The 21,706-nt window shown below is 40.3% G+C and overlaps 1 protein-coding gene across 1 annotated transcript; it reads left to right on the forward strand.

The window, feature by feature from the left end:
- The first annotated feature begins 581 nt into the window (after positions 1-581).
- Positions 582-20,016, forward strand: smad1 (SMAD family member 1). Its single transcript, XM_078262621.1, has 7 exons — positions 582-1,022; positions 9,947-10,519; positions 12,765-13,037; positions 13,156-13,272; positions 15,390-15,611; positions 15,846-16,102; positions 17,677-20,016. The coding sequence occupies exons 2-7, from the start codon at positions 10,120-10,122 to the stop codon at positions 17,818-17,820; spliced, it is 1,413 nt and encodes a 470-aa protein (XP_078118747.1). The 5' UTR covers positions 582-1,022; positions 9,947-10,119; the 3' UTR covers positions 17,821-20,016.
- Positions 20,017-21,706: the final 1,690 nt, after the last annotated feature.

Raw genomic sequence — 21,706 nt, forward strand, 5'->3', positions numbered from 1 at the left:
CTCTTGACATTGCAAAATTATCCCTCTACCCACCAGTGAAAAGCCTGCATCAGGGCTATGCTGGTTGTGTGTGTGCAATGCATTATTGTCTGGAGGTGAGAAGTTGAGATGATGGCATGTGTAAGCATGCTCCTGTGCTTACCCTGCTCTTGGACACTTTTGTTCTCCTGACAACATAAATAGTGCTTATCATATCACAATCAAAGCAAGAGGGGAACTGAGAGGCAGGCTTAACACGGTACAGTTCAGGAGTTCACCAGATAAACCACAGAGTTGCCTGTCTATCACTTAAAACTGCTGCAAGAGATTACTGGCCAAGTTTGGAGAATAATAGCTGTTTTATTTAATAAAAACAGAGAGAGGAAGAATGAATGAATGTCTCTGCATGGGTCAATCATAGTCTGAAGTTAGCTGTTTAGAACGGATAGTCTAGTTTTGTCCTATAAGTCCCCATTTAAGAAAGCTACTTATGTTGTATTCTATGAGGTTTTAGTGGGAGGAGTGAATATCAGAAAAAGTACTCGGATTTCCTCATTGTGCAGTCACTGGTAATACAGAACAGAGCAAAATCAAACAACTATCCCAGATTTTGCAGGGGTGTTCTGGGGGCCTCTGAAGTAAGAGACCTCCTTTCTGCTTTCTTTCTCTCTAGAACGCCATGAAACAAGCAACATTTCACCATCTTTGCAACAACAAACTCAGACATCTGAAAAGAAACTGAGAAGCTCTTCGTAATTTAGCGCGAAAACCGCATTGTTTTACAGTTACATAATCCATTTCCACACAGTGAACGAAGATCTTGGATGTGTGAAAAGTAGGTCTTGTTATTGCCAGGGCTGCATCCCGCGGCGTAATACTGGCGCTCAGCGGAGGGTGAGACGGATCCGCGACTCACTGACGCCAGGCCGAGCAGACCCAAGACAGGCAGAAAGAGGAGACATACACACAGATAGAGAGAGAGAGAGCGAGAGAGAGAGAGAGCGAGAGAGAGAGAGAGAAAGAGAGCAGCAGAGAAAGAAAAGGTATTGTAAACTTTTTGTTTTCTTTTTCAATATGCTAAATGAAAAGTTTCTTTATCTGTATTTTCACCTGTTGTAGTGTGCATGGCTCTGTTTGTAGGGAAGTAGATCCCGACGGTTATCAACTCAACAGTGTGTCAGTTGGCAGCTTCAAACTTTTTTTTTTCTTCCTTTTACTCACAGTTTCAGACTGGAGCTGCACATTTAGCCACATTTTCATGAAGGTGCAAGCTAATTGTTAAGGCAACGTATTAAAAACATCAGTGTTTTGATAAATAACTATATGAATATTGTAATAATGCCGGATAGCTTAGTGTATAGTACAGAAAAAGTAAGTTTTTAAATAAATACTGTAAAAGTTCTGCTTTTGGACACTAAAAACGTATTATTTGGGGTAAAATCACTGTTAAGCTGGTATCAGTGGAAGCACTAGTAAATGCATAGGCATAGTGCTGTACACAGTGATTATGCAGGAGGTGAAAGATGAAACTGCAGTTATTAAACACATGGTATGGGGCAATTTGGTTCATTAAGCTACAGGATGTGTCATACAAAATAAATTGCATGGCCTTGCATGACATGTCAGAAAATTGTGAAAAATGCTCATGACAATTTCTAAAGGCCAATGTTCCAAGATGTCTTCAAATTGTTAAAACTAAAAGATTTTCAATGATTTACCATGATAGGAAACACAGATAGGCAGCAAATCCTTACATTTCTCTGAATATTTAGACAAATGTCCTAAGTGAATTAACCTTTTAGCTCTATAATATATATTGGTATGGTGGCAAGCCCATGGTTTATGGCTTTTGGGTTATTAAACAGGATGTGATGATCTGTGGTCTTTTTGCATCATGCACTTGTTAACTGATATTATTTTGATGTCACTGAACCATTGTATAAGGAAGTAAACGTGCAGTATAGTCCACCACTCTGGTTAGAAATTCCCACATGCCATCCCTTTACATCTTGCCATATTTGTTTTTTAAGTTTTCATAATTTCGCAGACTTGCTGAGGTTGTATCAACTGGTGCACCAGTGTGCTGCAAAGGACATGTGTGTGTTATGTTGTGTGTGTTATGTCAATGTGTTTATGAATTTGTGTCCATAAATGTGTATGTGAGAGAGAGAGAGAGAGAGAGAGAGAGAGAGAGAGACAAGAGGGACAGTGAAAGAGAGAGAGAGAGAGAGAGAGAGAGACCTACAGCAGCTAAGGCTAGATCTCCTGACATTATTGAAGATGACATATCAGATTACCCAAAGGACAGGAATTTGTCCTTGTCCGTGATTTACTTCCAATTGTTTTATCGTTCCTGCATTCTCAGGGTATGCGGCTTTACATTTGGTTTGAAAATGAAACAAATGGTGTTTTTATGGGATTGAAATGACTGGGTTAGTTTTACGTCAGGATAAAGCCTCTTTAATAAATGGCAATGCAGATGTGATTGTCAGATGATTTTATCAGCTTCATTTCATTCTTTATACTTACAAAACAACATTATAATTGCCTCTTTATACCTAAGTCAAACATTACAATCTATCTATCTATCTATCTATCTGTCTATCTATCTATGATCATAGTAAAGGCAAAACACTACTCAACAACAAGGTGTAAATATAGGTTAGCAGCATTCCTGTATCCAGAGAGTCAGTCACAACAGTAGTGAACAACGTCAAAACCCTCCCGTGTGTCTGTACGGCCCGGACAACACAGCCTGCCATGTGTCGGGGTGAGGTGTCCACCCTAACACAACACTGAGTGCCAAGCATGGTTGAGATAGCTGCTTGAAACCCCATGTGTTTGCTAGTTATGTCTGCAGTCGTGTGTGGGACTGGTGTGTCTGGGACAAAAGAATCGGATCCCAAATCAGCCTTATTGAAAGTCAGGACAATACCGTCCCCAATCAGAAGGTTTGTTTGTGTGTTTTCCATGTCATGCTAGAAGAAGCGTGACTTGCTAGAATTCTCTCGCTTGTATATGCCAGTGTAATCTATTCTAGGTCAGAGCTGTGGGGAAAGTGACCCCAGCGAGTTTAAGGAGCCTCCCAGGTCAAAGCCATGTCTAGTCACTAAGGGCAGCACCTCATGTCTGACTGGTTATTTCAAGCTTTGCTCTTCGATGGTTTCATAAGACACGAGTGGCTGTGGTAAATATCTGCATTTGCTGGCTACTAGGGCTGGCTATTGAGTCTCAATACTTTTTTGGAACCAATTGACGTAGTATAGTTGAGCTCAGGATGGGCTGATAAATCAGCCAATATTAGATTATTACAAATACTGTATATTACCCTATAGGCTATGTTGGCCAATAATTAGCAAGAAATTGCATTACAGAAATTCTAAAGATAGAAGACGTTTATCCACTAGAGAGCTGTGACAGACTTGTTTTTCAACTGCAAAATGTCCCACTCTGGATGTACTTTAGTCACAATTCTTTTAAGGAATCCTATTAAAAATTATTTGAAGTTTCTGTTCATGTTCTTTGATCACATAGTTCCTGGTTAAGTTACATTTTGTCTATTTAAGACCATTGTATTTAGGCAGTTATTGTGCAGCTGCTTTTGTTTAGACACTTTTTAATATTTGAGAAGTTTGACTTCTGTTTATTGAAAAAAAAAGGTTTTTGTTTACTGGGACTGCAGCTAACGATTATTTTCATTGTTGATTAATCTGCCTATAGCTTGTTTGGGTGAATCATTTATTCTAATTGTTTATTTTGTCTGACTAACAGTCCAAACCCCAAATATATTCAATCTACAAAGATATAAAACCGTGAAATAGCTCATAACTCAAGTGATATTGAACCTTGCGATAGCTGCTTTTCTGGAGATGCGTTCATACATCATTGCAGCATTGCTATGATTTGTATTTATAAAAAAGCATATATATTGCTTCCTGTAGTGTGACTCTTTACTCAGTAACGACCCGTGAAGGCACTTCACAGAGACCAGATATACGAGTGTTTTCCATCTCTCTCTCTCTCTCTCGCTCTCTCCAAAACAATCACTCTGTCTTACGTCTCTGGCTTTGCCGTCACTCTCACTTTCGTCCTCTCTTTCTCTTTCTGCATTCCCCCCCTCTCTTTATCTACCACTCTCTCTCTTCCTGCACTCCTCTGTTTATAGCCAGTGACTCCATTGAGCGGGGGCTAATGGAGGCCTGATCCAGGACCCTGCTGATAAATAATGTAGCTTCTTTATAATGCTCCGTCCCTGGGGAGGGTCCAGAGAGCATCATTACTGCCTCCTCATCCTACACAGCCCAGTCCTAAATTGATTAACAGACACTGGAGCGGTGCAAAATGATCCATGGGGCTAGTGTAGTGGCTAACAGCTCGCATCAGGTGGGTCAAAGCCTCCGCCTGTCAGTGTCGCATGATCCCATTCTGTGCTCCCATTAGCCTCAGCCTCTGTCCTGTGGGCTAACGGCTGATGGCCATAACAAGCTATTGCTAACACAATAGTGAGAGAGCACTGCCCGGCCTCAGCTGTAGGGAATGTCTGAGTGGTTTTTATGGAGCTGTTGTGTAAATTATGGTGTGTGTTTCAGCTTTTATAGGGAGGAGAGTAGCGGCCAAGGCCACTGCAGGCATCTGTGTGTCTCTTCATTGACTGTGTGAGACATGGGCGATGAGGCTCAAAGGTTGATGACTACATATAGATATTTGATGCAAGTAATACATGTTGATTGAACTCACTGAGTCATGTAGTTAGGGAAGAGAATTAGTGCTAAAGCTATTAGTCAATCGATAGAGAATGAATCCCTGATCAATGATAATCAGTTAATCGCTCAAGTCATCTATCTCCCAAACATTGCTGCTTTTCTCTGTTTTGTATTATTGTTAATCAAATACATTTGTGTTTTGGCTGTTTTGGCACATTTTTATCTTTTAAATCAGAAATCATATAACATAAATCAGGAAGTAACACAAAATGGCATTTCAGTATGGTTATGAGAGTATTAGTGATCAGCTGGGGCTCAAACTTTTCTCTGAGTGAAGACTGCTAGAATCAAGATCTTTAGAAGGCGACAAGATAAAGGACTTTTATTTTGCATTTAGATTAGATCCGAGATTCATTTTTGAATGTTGACAGACCAGCTGCAAAACTGCCTGCATGTGAACACCAAGTCTATTTAAAGTGAATTTTTCATAGTCATTCGGAAAGTTGGTGCACAAAAAGCCTGTTTATGTCATGTGAATATCCTAGTCTATACATAGGTATAGGAACAGAGAGGCACAATGGCGCCTTTATATTTTGACTGCCTCACAGACAACTCTAAACTAGCATTGTCCTAAGAACCAACACAAAGCCATATCAGAACCTTTAAATAAGCATGCGGTCAAGCCAGTAGTCAGATATTTCTAACTGCCAGGGTTGGAAATATCCAAGAGATATAGTCTCCAGCTGCAGCAGAATGAAAGCGGAGGATTGTGAAACCTGCTCCAGATGTTACAGTACAGAACTTTCTGGAATGGTCCATCTGAAATGGATTAAATGTTGTTTTTCTGCAGCTAGCCCTGAACGTGTGCTGATAGTGCTGGTTGTTACTGAGAGGCCATCAGAGCAGCTTTGTGGCTGGAAGTGGATCAAAAAGACTCCCTGTATGTCTGGCCGGTGACCGTGGTACAAAGATGATATTGCAGTTATTGCCTTTTGAACCTTATGTCACTCGCGTTCATGTACGTCTTTTGCTTTGTATGAAGATGTGCCAAATCAGACGCTGACAAGGTCACAATGTAGTGCAATACATCAGCTTTTGAACATTTTGAAATTATATTATACTAACAATAATAGTTATATGGTAAATGTATGATGAGACAACACCAGCACAAAAATCCCCAAACCTCGATGGCGGAACAAGGGAGCGAGAAGAGGCCATACCCTTGACATTTCTGATTACAGTTGGGTATTGAACCTCCATACCATACTTTCTTGGCACTTAATGATATGTGTGCGTTCCTGTCACATATCAAAAGCAGGAATTAAATGTTTGGTCAGATTTGTATCCTTGCTTAGAAATGATTCATCGAAAAGTCAATCAAAAGAAAATCAATCTGTTTTCGATAATCGATGAATCGTTTTTCAAGCAAAAAGGTAAAACACTGGATGGTTTCAACTCCTCAAATCTTTTGGTTTTTGAAAATATCAAGCAATTTGAATGTTAGTTTGGGCTCTGGGAACTTGTGATGGGCATTTTTCATTATTTTGTGATGTTGTATAGACAAATAATATGTAAATTAATAGTTTGCTGTTAGATTTAGGGCTGAAACGATTCCTCAAGGAATTCCTTGATGCAAAATGATTTGCCTCGAAGTTTCGTTTAATCAATGTTACCAACGTTGTATCGCTCACGGTGTTTCCGCACGGATGATTCTTACACCGGGCTGATGCTGCTTTCGATACATGCCATGAAGACTGACGGCAGCGTAAATAGTGAGGGGATAAGAGAAGAGACAGAAAGTGTCCAAAGTTTGGAATAAGTTCAAACGTAATTAAAACGAAAACTCTGTACAGTGTCTACTGCAAAATGGAACTAGCTTACCACAATAATAGCACGTCAGTGCTTCAGCATCTCAACAGAAAACATTGAGTCTAACTTAATCATCCATTCCACGAAGCGGACCCGACAAAAGTAAATCACAGAGTCTGATGAAACTACACCAAACACAACAACTACCAAAAAACAAAGACAAGAAAATACGTAGTGGTGACCACTCAAAAAGAGCCGACTTGTTGACTATCCCTTCGGAAAAACAGCTTACTGTTGCGCACCATTTTCTCTCACTCTCTCTCTTCACGGAGAAACAGCTGATCAACGATCTACTAGCATAAGTGTAACAGAGCTGTGTAGCACTGTAATCAAATATATAAATGAAAATAGGTTGAGTATAACTTATATATACTTATAGGCCTATATACAGATCAGTCTCAGGTTGAAACTTGTAGTTCTGAAAGTTAATTTGCAAAATTTAAGGTAATGTTTATGTATGTTTAATGTATGCCTTAGTTTGAGGTTGTTATTGCATTTCAAAAAATGTTTTCTTTAAAAACTATGTAATATGGCACTTAAATGCACTTAATGTTTAGTTTTTTGAGAGATGATAAGCAATGTAGGCAATTCAAATTTAGCTTTTTCTGAAAATTAAACCAAACTATTGTATATTATTGCTCTTCAATAAAACAAAAGTATTTCTTATCCGATGACTTATTAATCGATGGAATAATCAGTAGAATACTCGATTACTAAAATAATCGATAGCTGCAGCCCTAATTAGATTAGTCGCTAATTTTATTTGCGTATTTTTTTCGCTCAGACAAATTTCTTGTACGGCCGCTTGTGTTTAGACAACATTTAACATTTGTAGACAACATGTTTATATTCCTCAAAATTGGGTATCAAAAGAAGGTTTAAAAATAATTGGTCTTGGTACCACAGTCAGGCATTGTATCACCCTTAGTATCAAAATATTACAAAGGATACCCAACCCTAATAACGAAAATAGTTTTAGGTCTTTGAAATGTGAGGCAACATTACTGCAATAAAGCTACTTCAGTGCCTAAACAGGCGGGAACAGAAGCCACGCCCATAATATTTCTGATCCATCCTCCTCCACTCTTAACAGTTTCACAACAAAGGAAACCGGAGAAAAAGCGAGAAAGGAAGATGAAAGTCAGGGGTGGCCAGTTTAGGAAACTGTCTTTTTCTCTCCCACCCTGCACCTGTGGAAAAACCTGCAGCTTTCAGCAAGAGGAAGTGATGTCGCTGCTGTGCGGGCGATGACAGAAATGAAGACATACCTAACACAGCCTGTCTCTGTGATGGTTAAAAGTGGTTCTCTTAGGATGCTAGTAGTTTGTGATATCATAGTGGGGTCTTGAGGCACAAGTGATATCAGTGTTGAGATATGTTTTTACTTGATCTGTCTCTCTCTCTCACACCCACACACACACACACACACACACACACACACACACACACACACACACAAACATATCCAACTCCAGTGTCCCCTCCCTAGTACGTTAGTTGTTCAGCGTCACTTTTGATAAGCCAATGTGATTCGGGTGGCTAAGCTAAGTATAGGTACCGCTTGCTGCTTTCCTGTCAGTGTGGTTAGCAATAGTAAGAGTCCAGGGCCCCCACAACACACACTACACACACACACACACACACACACACACACACACACACACACACACACACACACACACACACACACACACACACACACACACACACATGTTGTAAACAGCACCTGTTCTCATCAAACTTCCCTGCCCGTTTGTCAGTATGATGTAGCCTACACATGCAGTAGCTGACAAAGATAGAAATGGCTATTTATCCCATAATCTGAAAGGCCAAGAATAACTACAGCGCGGTCTTAATGATGTATTTGTTCCTGCTCGTAGGAAATCCAATATACTGCAGGCTTTACTGTAGCGAGTGATGCATCCTCACCCATGAGTCAGTGCGGATAAAAGGTGGTGGATTTCTGACAAGCTGTTATTTGATTGTAGGATTGCATCTGAACATTTGTGCAAAGCCAAACCTCAACCATAACTATGTTTTTATCTTCCCTAATTGCATTCAGAAAAAAAAAAAACTTAACAAGAAGGTGGAACCGGGAGAGCTCAATGTGCTCTTGTTTTCCGTTTTAAAAGCTAGAATGTGTGTACGTCCTGGCTACTGAATTGGTCCTGTGGGACCCCAGTGAATGGGCACATTTATCCTGGGGTCCACATGCACTTCCTTTTTATTGTCCTGCACATTGCCAGATTCCTGCCCAAAACCAGTGTTTGTTGGTTGATGGTGTTAAAGCTTTATAGAACATTTGCCTCAGCAGGCTGCTCATTGAAAGTCTCCATCTGAAAGACCTTTTCAAATTTCACATATCTGCAGAGTCGTCAGACAAACACTTGTTTTGCTCTACTGCTACCAAGTTGTGTATGTGATAGCATCATAGAGGATTTCAAAATGTTTGAATTATAGTCGTATCAAGTAAATCTATGGGTTTGCCTAATCATAAGTCCTTACAAAAACTCTAAATTTGGTGTTGTTTGGTGCAGTGTTGAAACAATTAGTTGATTAAATGATTAGTCTCTCTTTGTCAGTTTTACAGTATATCATTGTAAATCTGTCCCTAGCAAAGTATGAGGGGCATTTTCTTTAAATTTACAGACTTTATTATTATTTTAATAATTGATTTGAGAATGGATTCATTGATAATGAACATGATCATAACTTGCAGCTAAAGCTGTCAATTAGTCAATCAATGAATGTTTTGTACTGATGTTCAGACAAAAGAAAAACTTCAATTTTAAGACATTAATTTGGGCTCTTGGAAAACTATTTACTGACGATTTATAGGCCATACAATTAGAGCTGCCATATAGCTACTGTGTGAAATAGATGTTAAAGAAATGGACAGGGTGGCAGATTTAACCTGTGAAAGAGTATACATGTCTGCAAACTTTGAATCAGGTGTTAAACATGCAGGCAAAATTCTTACAGGTTGTGTAGGCTACGTACTTTATTTTAAGTCCTTTACCGTAAATGACATTAGTGAGTGGTGGTAATGTGACAAGCCATACGGATAGGAAGCCATCCAGAGAATGCCTGGTTGGAGCTGATGTTCGGAGGAGGGTGTCCGTTGTGACTCCTCTGCCAGTTTCCCAGAAACTATAACAGACATGGCCATAACAGCTTTAATGGTGACATCATCGCCTTATCAAGGGTTCTGGCAATCTTCTGGTGGGACACCAGTGCTGCTAGTGAGGCAAAAGGGAGAGATGTTAATGTGTACCATAGTTGCTACAATTTTGGTAGAGAAAGGAACACAGCAAGCAGGACTGATCTGCAGAAGTGTGTTTGAAATCTCTTAATTTTTATTGCTAGATGCTAACCTACCTCTCCTTTTCTTCTAGTAAGTGACTGTCGAGAGGACCTGATCTTACATCTTGGAAGCTGAGGATTGTCTGAAACTCCAAAAGGACAAACACACGTTTTACCCTGTCTCTTCTAAGGCTGAACTGTCCACCACCGCTGCTCACACTTTTTTTGGACAGGAAGGAGAGGGGAGGAGGGCGGCTTGTCCAACATGAACGTCACCTCGCTCTTCTCCTTCACCAGCCCGGCAGTCAAACGGCTGCTGGGTTGGAAGCAGGGAGACGAGGAAGAGAAATGGGCAGAAAAGGCTGTGGATGCTCTGGTTAAGAAACTGAAAAAGAAGAAGGGAGCCATGGAGGAGCTGGAGAGGGCCCTCAGCTGCCCAGGTCAGCCCAGTAACTGTGTGACAATCCCCCGCTCCCTGGATGGACGGCTGCAGGTGTCCCATAGGAAAGGTCTGCCCCATGTCATTTATTGTCGGGTGTGGCGCTGGCCCGACCTGCAGTCCCACCACGAGCTGAAGGCCCTGGAGTGCTGCGAGTACCCCTTTGGCTCCAAACAGAAGGATGTGTGTATCAACCCCTACCACTACAAACGAGTGGACAGTCCAGGTGAGTGATATGATCCTAAAATAATTAGTACTGACCTTGTTAAGTGAATTATGTGACGGACCTACATTATCAGTGTTTTTATAAAACCACAATGAGTTACATTCATTTAGTCAAGGCATTCCTTGTGTTACCTTACATAAGAATGATTCCTATGAGCTTCATACAAATCTGGGAGAAATAGAGCAATGGAAGATACTCTGAGTTGAGGTAAAGATGGACCGGTGCATTCTTAGAAATTACATCACAGATGCTGACACGGTATCATTTTTCCACTGCGTCTCCTGTCTGTTTTCTGAAAGTATTTTTATCAGTTCAAAATACAAGACAAGAAAAACCATCACACACCTTTTATTTAAAAGACATATGCAAAATATTAGGAGAGAACGTTAAAATGTATCATGTGATTTCGCTTAAACCCAAGTTCACACTTCACACAAGGCAGCAAATTAAAGTCATCCAATTACAATTATATACAAACTGAATCAAATAGATCAAAGTATAATGAAATAGACATCACTAACTCCAATCTTATAAAATATAAAAAATAAGAATGACCATATAAGTAAAAGTCTAATTCAAATAAAATCAGGATGAGCTCTCTGGTAAAACTATTTTTAACTTACAATGTTAGAAGAGATTTTAAAAAAGATTCCAGAGCCTTGGGGCCTTCACTGCAAAGGTAGTGCAGAAACAAAACAAATCAAACACTACTTGGCCTCTTACTAAACAGAAAATAAGGGTCAGCTGACAAGATAGAAACAGCTGTGTGCAGGGTGCTAAGTGTGTAAAGGGCCAAGAGTGTGTGTGTGTGTGTGTGTGTGTGTGTGTGTGTGTGTGTGTGTGTGTGTGTGTGTGTGTGTGTGTGTGTGTGTGTGTGTGTGTGTGTGTGTGTGTGTGTGTGTGTGTGTAGAGCAGGAAATTCCATCTGGGGGAGAATGAGGGCTTTGTTTTGGGCATGCTCTGTGCTGCTGGCTTTTTTTTAAACATTTGTGCACACATGTAGACACACAGGCATGTTACAAAAACCAGGATACACTCACACCCACCCACCCACCCACCCACTCACACACTCTCACACACACACACACACACACACACACACACACACACACACACAGTTTCTCTGGGGATAGCTAGAACAGGAAGCCAGTCACCCACACACAATGGGAGGAAAGAGTTGTTGCCTGCCTTGCACACTTTTTGTTTTAGCAGCGGGTGGAAGACAGAGGGCTAAGGTGATTAAACCCCACAGCACCTGTTTGTCCACACCGACCCCTCCCCTTCTCCCCTAACACTGCCCGCCTACACACACATCCGGTCAATCTCCCTTCACTATTCAACCAAACACCTGCTCCACATATAACCTTTGAAATAAACTGCAATATTGATGCATTGGGCTACCTGCAAGAACACTGACAGCAGCGCGGGCCCTGTTTAAAATTTCAGCACCAGTTTTATTTATCTGCACAGGTATTTATAGAGATTTAGTGGAGCATATCTCTGTGGTTTCTATGTACTGTACCTGAATTGCCCTCACATCAGCCAGGATATTTACCCTAAGTGATGAATTCCTCGAGAATGGCTCACCTCTAAATGTCTTTTCAGAGCAGAAGCCTGAGAGTCTGGGCCAAATACTGCTGGCTAAGACTAACTTGAAAAATGCAGGGACATCTGCACTCAGAATGTAGAAACATTGTGAGTGCCAGAAAGATATTTTTTTTAAATTATGGAATCAAATCACTGTTTGTATGGTTAGGTCAATTATCACAGCAGCCAAGTCACATACATCACAAAACAATAAGATGAAGAGACTTAAGGAGGCAGGTAAAAAAACAAAATAGAATAAAGTATGCAAAATAAAGTACTGCAATACAAACCCTATACGTCCTGCTCATTGATTTACAACATTGACCTACAATAGCTCATACACCCAGAGATGTTAAAGGGAGAGCTATCATGGTATTTAACAGTCTCAGGCTTTATGGCATTGTATCACTTACTCCTAATCACAACAGAAAGAAAAAAAGTGTGCTACAAGTTTTTTAAAGTCATTGTAATAGTGCTAAGTGGATAAACTGAAAAAAAGAGCTTTAAAGCTTTCTATCAAATCAGTGGTTGGTTTGACTTGAACATTTTAATGGAGTTAAAGGATCTAAATATACTGCGAAAACACATAATGATTGGTTGCAGAACTTCTGATGCATCAAAGCACTTCATGTTTTAACCACTTTTCTGTCATTTTCAGTGCTGCCCCCTGTGTTGGTACCGAGGAACAGCGAGTTCAACGCCAAGCATACAATGTTGCCTCGCTTCCGCAACCCTCTACAACAGAATGAGCCGCACATGCCGCAGAATGCCACCTTCCCAGAATCATTTGCTCAGGCCAACACAATGCCCCCCAATTTCCCCAATTCGCCGGGAAACAGCTACCCAAACTCGCCAGGAAGTGGCAGCAGCAGCGCCACGTTCCCTCATTCACCATCCAGTTCTGACCCCGGCAGTCCATTCCAGATGCCAGGTGAGATCCAACAGTGAACCTTTCTCCATTTTTCTTCATTTTCCTCTGTACTGAACAACAACAACAACAACAACAACTCACTTCTCTGCTCTTTGTTTTTGCCTCCTTCCTGATGCAGAGACTCCCCCTCCTGTCTACATGCCCCCAGAGGAGCAGATGACTCAGGATTGCCCCCAGCCAATGGACACCAACCTCCTGGCTCCACCTTTGCCTCTAGAGAGTAACAACCGGCCAGGTAACCATGGCAGTTACGATCTCACTCCGTCCTTGTGTTCACATTGATATCATCCACATAATAATGTTTGCACCTGCTCGCCTTGATCTGCAGGGGCAAAGATTTCTGGGAAGTTGGTTGTTTTTAAAACTTTTTTTCTATTGTGGTCAAAATCCAAATCCAAAATAGAAAGAAAAAGCCTGCTGAGTTGGTATGCCATATCCTGACAGATAAAACCTGAACAGTGTGTGGAAAGGATCTGTTAGTTTACAGTGAGGCTCTGTTTGTGGGTGCGAGCCCCTGGGAAGCTCAAAGCCTCAGCAAATTAAGCCAGGCCTCAGAGCAGTTTTATGAGGTCTATAAAAGCTGGGGCTTATGTCATCTCTGCTGGTGGTAATGACTTGAAACTCGTTAACGATAAGATTCACTAATTACCTCCAACTTTCAGTTCTGAACTGTGGTGTATAATTGCTGCTATCTCGGCTTTGTGGTTTTGGCTTTATTGTGCTAGAGACACATCTGAACCCTGCATTCATGAATACGCATTAGACGATACAGAATATGATATACAGAAAATGTACAGAGCCATCTGATTTAAAGGGTAATTGTCATAGTTTCTATTAGTAATGATAAGAATTATACTTGCTAAATTAATGGGTGGGATCTGAAAACACAGAAACATTACTAAAAGTCAAAACAAACCCCAAGGTTAGATAACTTAACTTGGAAGAGAAAAACAGGTGAACTGTAAAATTATTATCTTCCATCACAGCTACAGACTGACTTACTGGAACAACTGTTACCTATTTTACACATTTTTAACTAAGGTTTAACACTAAGTACAGTAGGGATTGTTACCAACATATCCGGTGGTTTAGATTAGTGGCTCCCAACCTTTGTTTGCTTGTGACACCTTTATACAAAGCAGTCTATGAGTTGCAAGCAGTGCAATCAAAGAGTGATTTTCCCTTCTCAGGATGATTTTTAGAGGCATTACGAGGTAAAATATTCAGTATTTCAAAAGAAAAAAATTATAAAAACAAGCAATTTTGTTTAGCAGAATTTCATCTTTTCTCATTTCATATCCTGGTAATAATTTCACAACCCCTAATCTATTAATTAATGTTGTGACTGCAAGCCACTGGCTAACTTGTTGCCTTGTTTACAACCTGTCTGACTGACTTACTTGTTCCTGTTTCTTGCCCCATCAAACTTGGTTGTAACAATGCCGCCACGTTCTCAAATCTCAGGAATTACTTTGGTGAGCATGATGTTATCACAACCGATACGGAACTAGACCCAAGTTTTAATAAACCAAACCTTTTCTTGAATGGTTAAATTTTACATTTTTACATAAACAAATCATGCAGGTGTTTACAGTGTTTGCAGTTAAAATATTGGACTAACCGCTGGACTTCGGTCTGAACTTTAGTTTTACACACCTGACCAACAAAATATTTGTACTTTTTTATGATCATGCATCCAAGGCCCAAAACTTCTGCCCACACATGATGACAGCAGTAGCGAGAAAAGCTGTTGAAATGTTTGCTGGAGTTGTGAGTTTAGGGAGTTTTTTAGTTCTTTTCCACAAGCTGCATCCTGCACAGGGGAGCTGGTTGCTATTGTAAAACGGCTCTGGGAAGGGGACAGACAAAACACACCTGCTAGCCAGTGCCACGCTACAGAGGAAGTTTGGGAGAAGTATGTGCTTAGATAAACATGATTTATTCGTCTCTCTCAGAGTGGGTGAGGCCAGCTGGCACTGGCTCAGAGAGAATGGCCAGGCACCTTCTATTGACTGTTTTTCTGCTCAATAAAGGCTGGCACACAGACCTCAGACAGTAGACATACTTTAGGATGCATCTCCATTGATTTTGATCAGCATAAATGTACACAAATGTAGCCAGTGGGTCCTATATATTTATTCAAATCACTGTTATGGGCTATGGGGAACAATTTGGAAGAAATAATTGTGCGGATGAGTAAGATTTACAGCTGAGCCTCTTTAGCATCAGTGGCTCCTTGCAGCTTGTCTGCACAGAAGTCTGCTCAGAGGAGTTATAAACGTGCATTAAATGTGTCTGCGTGTACAGTGTACTCAGCTCACTCCTGTGACTGTTAATGTGTTTCCTGCGCAGATGTGCAGCCCGTGGCCTATGAGGAACCCAAGCACTGGTGCTCTATTGTTTACTATGAGCTCAACAATCGGGTTGGAGAGGCGTTCCAGGCATCCTCCACCAGCGTGCTCGTCGATGGCTTTACAGATCCCTCCAACAACCGCAACCGATTTTGCCTCGGCCTGCTCTCCAACGTCAACCGCAACTCCACCATTGAAAACACCAGGCGGCACATCGGCAAAGGTGCAGTATGGAAAGCCTGTCAATTAATGCAATGCACCGACTGTCAGCAGACGAGACTAAATCAATTCATGTTGTCAATAAGAACAATAACAACAAATTGAATAAACATTTTAGTGTATTGATTTTAAGATGATCACACTGATGTTTTGGGGCCGTTATATTTGCTGATGACAGTGACACAACAGCTCTGCTTCTCCAGGTACCAACACTTGATTCTCTCCTGCTTCCTCTCAGGTGTCCATCTGTATTATGTTGGTGGGGAGGTGTATGCAGAATGTCTGAGCGATAGCAGTATCTTCGTCCAGAGTCGTAACTGTAACTTCCACCACGGCTTCCATCCAACAACTGTCTGTAAGATTCCCAGCGGCTGCAGCCTGAAAATCTTCAACAACCAGGAGTTTGCTGAGCTGCTGGCCCAGTCTGTCAACCACGGCTTTGAGGCCGTTTATGAGCTCACCAAGATGTGTACCATCCGCATGAGCTTCGTTAAAGTATGCTGATCAGATTCAGTAATGTTACATTTTGGGATTGTCTTCCTATATTTAGTATGAACTGACTTCATCAAATTTTACAGTTGAGTCATTGTTAATGTGACTATAATCTATCTTTTTAATAAACTGTCTGTACACTTACAAAGTTCTCAATGCTTCGCTAGAGCTAAGCTAAGCTAGAGACACATTCGATTAGCATTAAAACATGTCTCAGAGAACGTTCGACTCGATACGCATATGTTCTTAACCCCTAGGTTCATTTTGCGCCAGAATTGTCCTTTAATACTTAGTATCAATGTGCCCATTGTTTGTTTTTTATTTTTTAAGACATCTCAGTGTTCATACATTTTGTTCATAAATAAGTTTATTTAAAGGTGGGGTCTGCGATTCTGGAGAAAGAATTTTGATATTTGAACTCAACACCCAAACAAATACATCTCTCCTGTCAGAACTTTAGCATGGGACAGATTTACCGTCCCTCTCGCTCCCACTGCCTTTCTCTTTATGGATCCATGGCCTTTCCCCTGTCCTGTGCAAGAGCACATACGGAAAAGTGTTGTGTGGTTCGGCCCAAGCCACTTTGTTTGTTTTGCATTTACAGAGCCAGGACTGTGTATGAACACTGCACATTTTTTAAAGCTCACTCACAGAATGGACAGTAGCAGACCGTGAGGACATATTCGCTGAATTTAACCAAAAGTGTACTGGGTTAGAATCTCAGACTCCACCTTTAAGTGAACATTGGATTTAAAAAAACAATTTGAATTTTGAATAACATCTGCTACAAAATGAACGCTAGTTAACATTACACTTGTAAACACGGTTAAAATGCAAAACAGTCTAACGTGTGGCTTTATTACATTAGAAAGGAGTCCAACACTGGGACATATAACAGTCTGCAGCTAAAGACACAAAGTAGACTAGCTGCACTTTGAGCCACCATGGCCACTGCCAGAGTCGGAGTTGTAGGGTGCATTCAATTGCACCTTGTAAGCCCATGACGCATTCAAGTGTACCTCGAGAAAGTCAAGCTGTTAAAGCTGTAAAGTACCCTTCTGCCATCTAGTGGTTATTCTTATTGTTGTTTAACAGCAATTGATTGGTGAAAAAAGTTAGTTATTTTAAATACATTATTTAAAGTTGACGGTATGGCCTTAGCAATAAACAAGCCATTCCTTAATGTTGCAACATTTAAAGTATGGTTTTAGAACCGGTATCGGAAAAACCCAAATGATACCCAACCCTAGTACAATAATAAGTAGTTAATTTGTGGTTTCTCCTCACTTTCTCTATTTTATATTACTTGATGCGCCTTTTCAATGAAAATCTATATAAACATAAATGAACCCATCAGATATTCTAATAACCTTTTTCTGAATTGGGTATACATTTCAATGTTAACAGGGAACATTTTGATACAAAGTACGATCTTAATATGGACTCAAGCAGAACTCAACACCAACACTGGACAGTCAAAATAGAATTTTAATGAGTCTTAAAAGTTGAACATGTACAACAAGAACTAATACCACTTGTGGCAAACATTCTAAATTATGTTATTTCATGTGTTGCAGGGCTGGGGAGCAGAGTACCACCGCCAGGATGTGACCAGCACACCCTGCTGGATTGAGATTCACCTGCATGGTCCCCTGCAGTGGTTGGATAAGGTGCTAACCCAGATGGGCTCCCCCCACAACCCTATATCCTCCGTCTCATAGGTTTCACTGTCCTCAGCCCCATAACTGTCCATACCCCAGCATTTTGGTCTAAGTAGCAAGGAATAGGGTCACAGATTGGCTTGTGGCTCAGCCAGTCTGTCTTTTCAGATAACTGAGGTTTTGACTGAAACACAAGCTGAGGCCTGTACTACGAAGCAAGTTCAACATACCCTGGATTTATATCAGTTACCCGGCTTCACCAAACCTAACAACCGTGGTCCCACATAAGCTGTGTCACGACGGTGGTTAACAACTTGTTCAATCAACCCAGGGTTTCCCAATCCAGCGACGCGCGCGTATGTGTAAAAGACGTGGTGTTTGCACAGCATGACCAATTGCAAACATCTACCAGAGCCGCATATTTTACATAAGAAGAGCAAACTATAATACTACATAAATATCAAGAACACAGACACGGTTTTACAGGCAAAACGCAATACAGTAGCTGCTTCCTAAAACAGGAGGAAAGCTGGCAAAAAAATAGCCGACGCTGTAAATGCGTAAATCACAACGCTTATCAATATCACTTCTCCATCAGTCAGGCACAATGTCTGACCATAATTACACTTGTGCTTTCCATAAACTGTCGTTGCTTTAGCCTATTATTTCAGTTGCAACCCTGACAGTGGTAAGCGATCGTGAGAGCAAATAAAAAATATAAAAACATAATTCAAACCGATGCGCATTGGCAACATACGGCTCAAGAAGCCGACAAATTGCCTGTACGTAATTCCCTCCGCTGAAAATCTATATCTTTCATAAAAATACCCATCGGGGAATGTTAACGGGGTTGTCAGTCTCTAAATGTTTTAAATTTTGAGTTATGAGTGCACCGTTAACGCCAAATCTTTCTTCGTAGTACAGGCCTCTGAACTAGGACCAGTAGGGCTGGGCAGGTTGTTAAATGGGTCGGTTTGTTCTCTACTTGAAGGATGTCTGAATTGGGCACATTTACAGTCTGGGAGAGGAGTAAGTAAAGTGAGCGTGATGCAACTGGAAGATACTTGATCTTTGTGACCAACTGTAATAATTAGACCATCACACTCATCATGATGCAAGTATCCTCCCTGATCTTGCTCCAACAAGGACTCTTTTTCATTGTTCTATTATTCTGACTCATTACTAGTTTTCATCTAAATATTCCCTCTGAAATCCAGATATATACGTGTGTAGTAACAATAATTATGGGACATTCCAGGTCACCAAAATTGCAGTCGGCTGCTGTCTACTCCCTGACTGCAATGAGGTTGACATGAAATGTACTTACGGCATGTAAAAAGTTAGCAGGAACTTGGAGGTTGACCAGTATGACTAAAAAATGTCATCATTCAAATCATCTCCAGATACTTAAGCAAGTATGCCGTTTCCTCAAAATGTTCTTTTTTTAGGCTAATAAATAAAAGCAGTACAAAGTTCTTAGAAAAATAAAATCCCATCTAACAGATCATGAAAAATAATATGCTAATAAGAGGGCAAAATTAGGGGGAGTTTGAGAGTTTAGAGTGGGGTTTAGTGTGGGGCATTGCACTAAAAGGGCATTTCAGATTATTGAGAAAAAAGACTTGTTTAAATGTTGCTCATCTTGTGTTACACTCGTGTTTCAAATGGATTTAAAAAAAAAAATAGTATAGTGTTTAGACATATTCACTATTATAATATGTGCTGTGCAGTCTGGTTTTGCAAAGCATAGTTTGGTTAGTGTAGCGTTACACATTTAAGACTGGTAGCTGAACACCACATGAAGCAGAGTGTAGTTTGTCCCTTGCTGTATACTCTGCAGAAAAATCTGATGTATCAAATATGAGTCACATTAAGGACATCAATATTTCAGTGACTGCTTAATTCTCTTATTGCAAACTTGTTAAATGACTGATATGGGAAAATGTTGAGCATTCAAATTTTAATTGTCGACTGAGAAAAGGGTATCAGTTAGTTTTTTTTTTATAAAAAGCAGATTTTGCCATTCAATTCTTTTATGCTTTGAGCAATCCTCTTTGCTATTAAACTGTATTACTCTTTACATTCTTTTTGTATTTTTTGAACATGTTTTCTGTTTTGTTTGTCTGCACTTTCACACATTGCCTCATTGTTTTTGTTTTCTCCTTTGTGGTTTTGCTCAGTAAAACTCCCAGAAAAGCAGTTTTATTCCATGAATATCAAGCCTCTACTGGAAGATTCAATAAATTTGTTTCATTACTTTGCAATATCTCTGTCTCTTTTATGAACACTGTGTCAGGGCATGTGTGTGTCTGTGTGTGTATCTGTGTGTTTTTTGTGTGCCTGTCTGTTTAATTAGAGGCCACCCATGCTAAGAAAATATGCATCTCGTTATTGTCAGGGACTTTCAAAAACATAAACCACTGTGTGTGTGTGTGTGTGTGTGTGTGTGTGTGTGTGTGTGTGTGTGTGTGTGTGTTTGTTTAACTATATTTGTGGGGTCCAAAAACCGGGAGTCCAGTATACTTGTGGGGTCCCAACAGCTTTGTGGGGCCAAAATGCTGGACCCCACAAGTTTAAAGGGCTGTTTGGGGGTTAAGACTTGGTTTTAGGATTAGGGTTAGAATTAGGTTATGGTTAGGGTGAGGGTAAGGTTTAAGGTTAGGCATTTAGTTGTGATGGTTAAGGTTAGGGTAAGGGGCTAGGGAATGTATTATGTCAATGGGTCCCCACAAAGATAGTGCCACAAACCTGTGTGTGTGTGTGTGTGTGTGTGGACGTAGACCTTCAATTAGGGAGGCACAACAATTACAAGTGCATCAGAAAGCACACAAACTGCACTAATGTTAAGCGTAATTGCATTTTCCAGGAAATTGCAGGAAAATACATGAAATAATGTGTTCTCCTTTGTTTTATGGGGCACATTGTGACAGTACTACAACAGTTACAACAGTCTTCCGCTGGAAATCACTGACTTAAATTTGTGTGTGTGTGTTTGTGCATGCAGAAGTTCCGTTTGACTGTACATGATGTGGGTGGTATGGTTGCACAGTGGTTAGTACTGTTGCCTCCCAAGAGTTTGCATGTTTCTCACAAATTCCACAGACAGGCACGCCAGGTGGACTAGAGACTCTGAACGTCTAAAACTTAAAGTGTTGGGTTATCTACGCTGCGTATTACAGCCCTGTGACGTACTGATAATCCACCCAAGGTGTCTCCCTTATTTAATTTCAAATTGACTGAAAACCAAATGTCATGCAGATTTGTCTTGCAGTAGTCCTATAAAATGCATTTTAATGGCTGCAGATTTTGTGCATTTGTATTGTGCCAACAGCTGTATTTTATGGTTTGATTTATTTTCAGTATTGCAAGTCAAATTATAACTCACATTTCCATTCTTTTACTAAAATGAAGGCCCACTGTTTTCTTACTATTTCAATGCCTGCTATGTACTTTGTGAGTCCAAGAGCCTGTCAACTAAAAAGAGCTCAACAAAGTATCCCTTATGATCAAACCCTTTGGAGTAGCCTCTACCAGTCCTATTTAAAATATATATATATATATATATAATTTAATAAAAACAACTTTTAATGGTTTAAGGTTTCTACCAACGAGATGATCATGATAAATGGGTGTTTGTGATTCGGAATTCAAAAAGCAAGAAATGCAAGCTGTATATTCTATTATCATTACTGTCAAGAGATTGTCCAAAATACTCTGCAGCTCATGAAAAACGAGGTTCGTAGTATAAATAAAGAATGCATTGGCAGTAATATCGGCAAACAAGGTACAATTACCAATCTGGGAGTCATAATATTGCTACATGTTGTCAAGTTTTGATGGATTTAGGGAGAAAAACAGCTTGTCGATTCAGATGAGATGTGAAAATGAACCTTTGCTCCCACCTGCTGGCTAAAGTTGTCTACTGTCATCATTAGACTTTTACTTT

This window comes from Sander vitreus, chromosome 2 (genome assembly GCF_031162955.1).
Source record: "Sander vitreus isolate 19-12246 chromosome 2, sanVit1, whole genome shotgun sequence".
In the NCBI taxonomy this organism is placed as follows: Eukaryota; Metazoa; Chordata; class Actinopteri; order Perciformes; family Percidae; genus Sander; species Sander vitreus.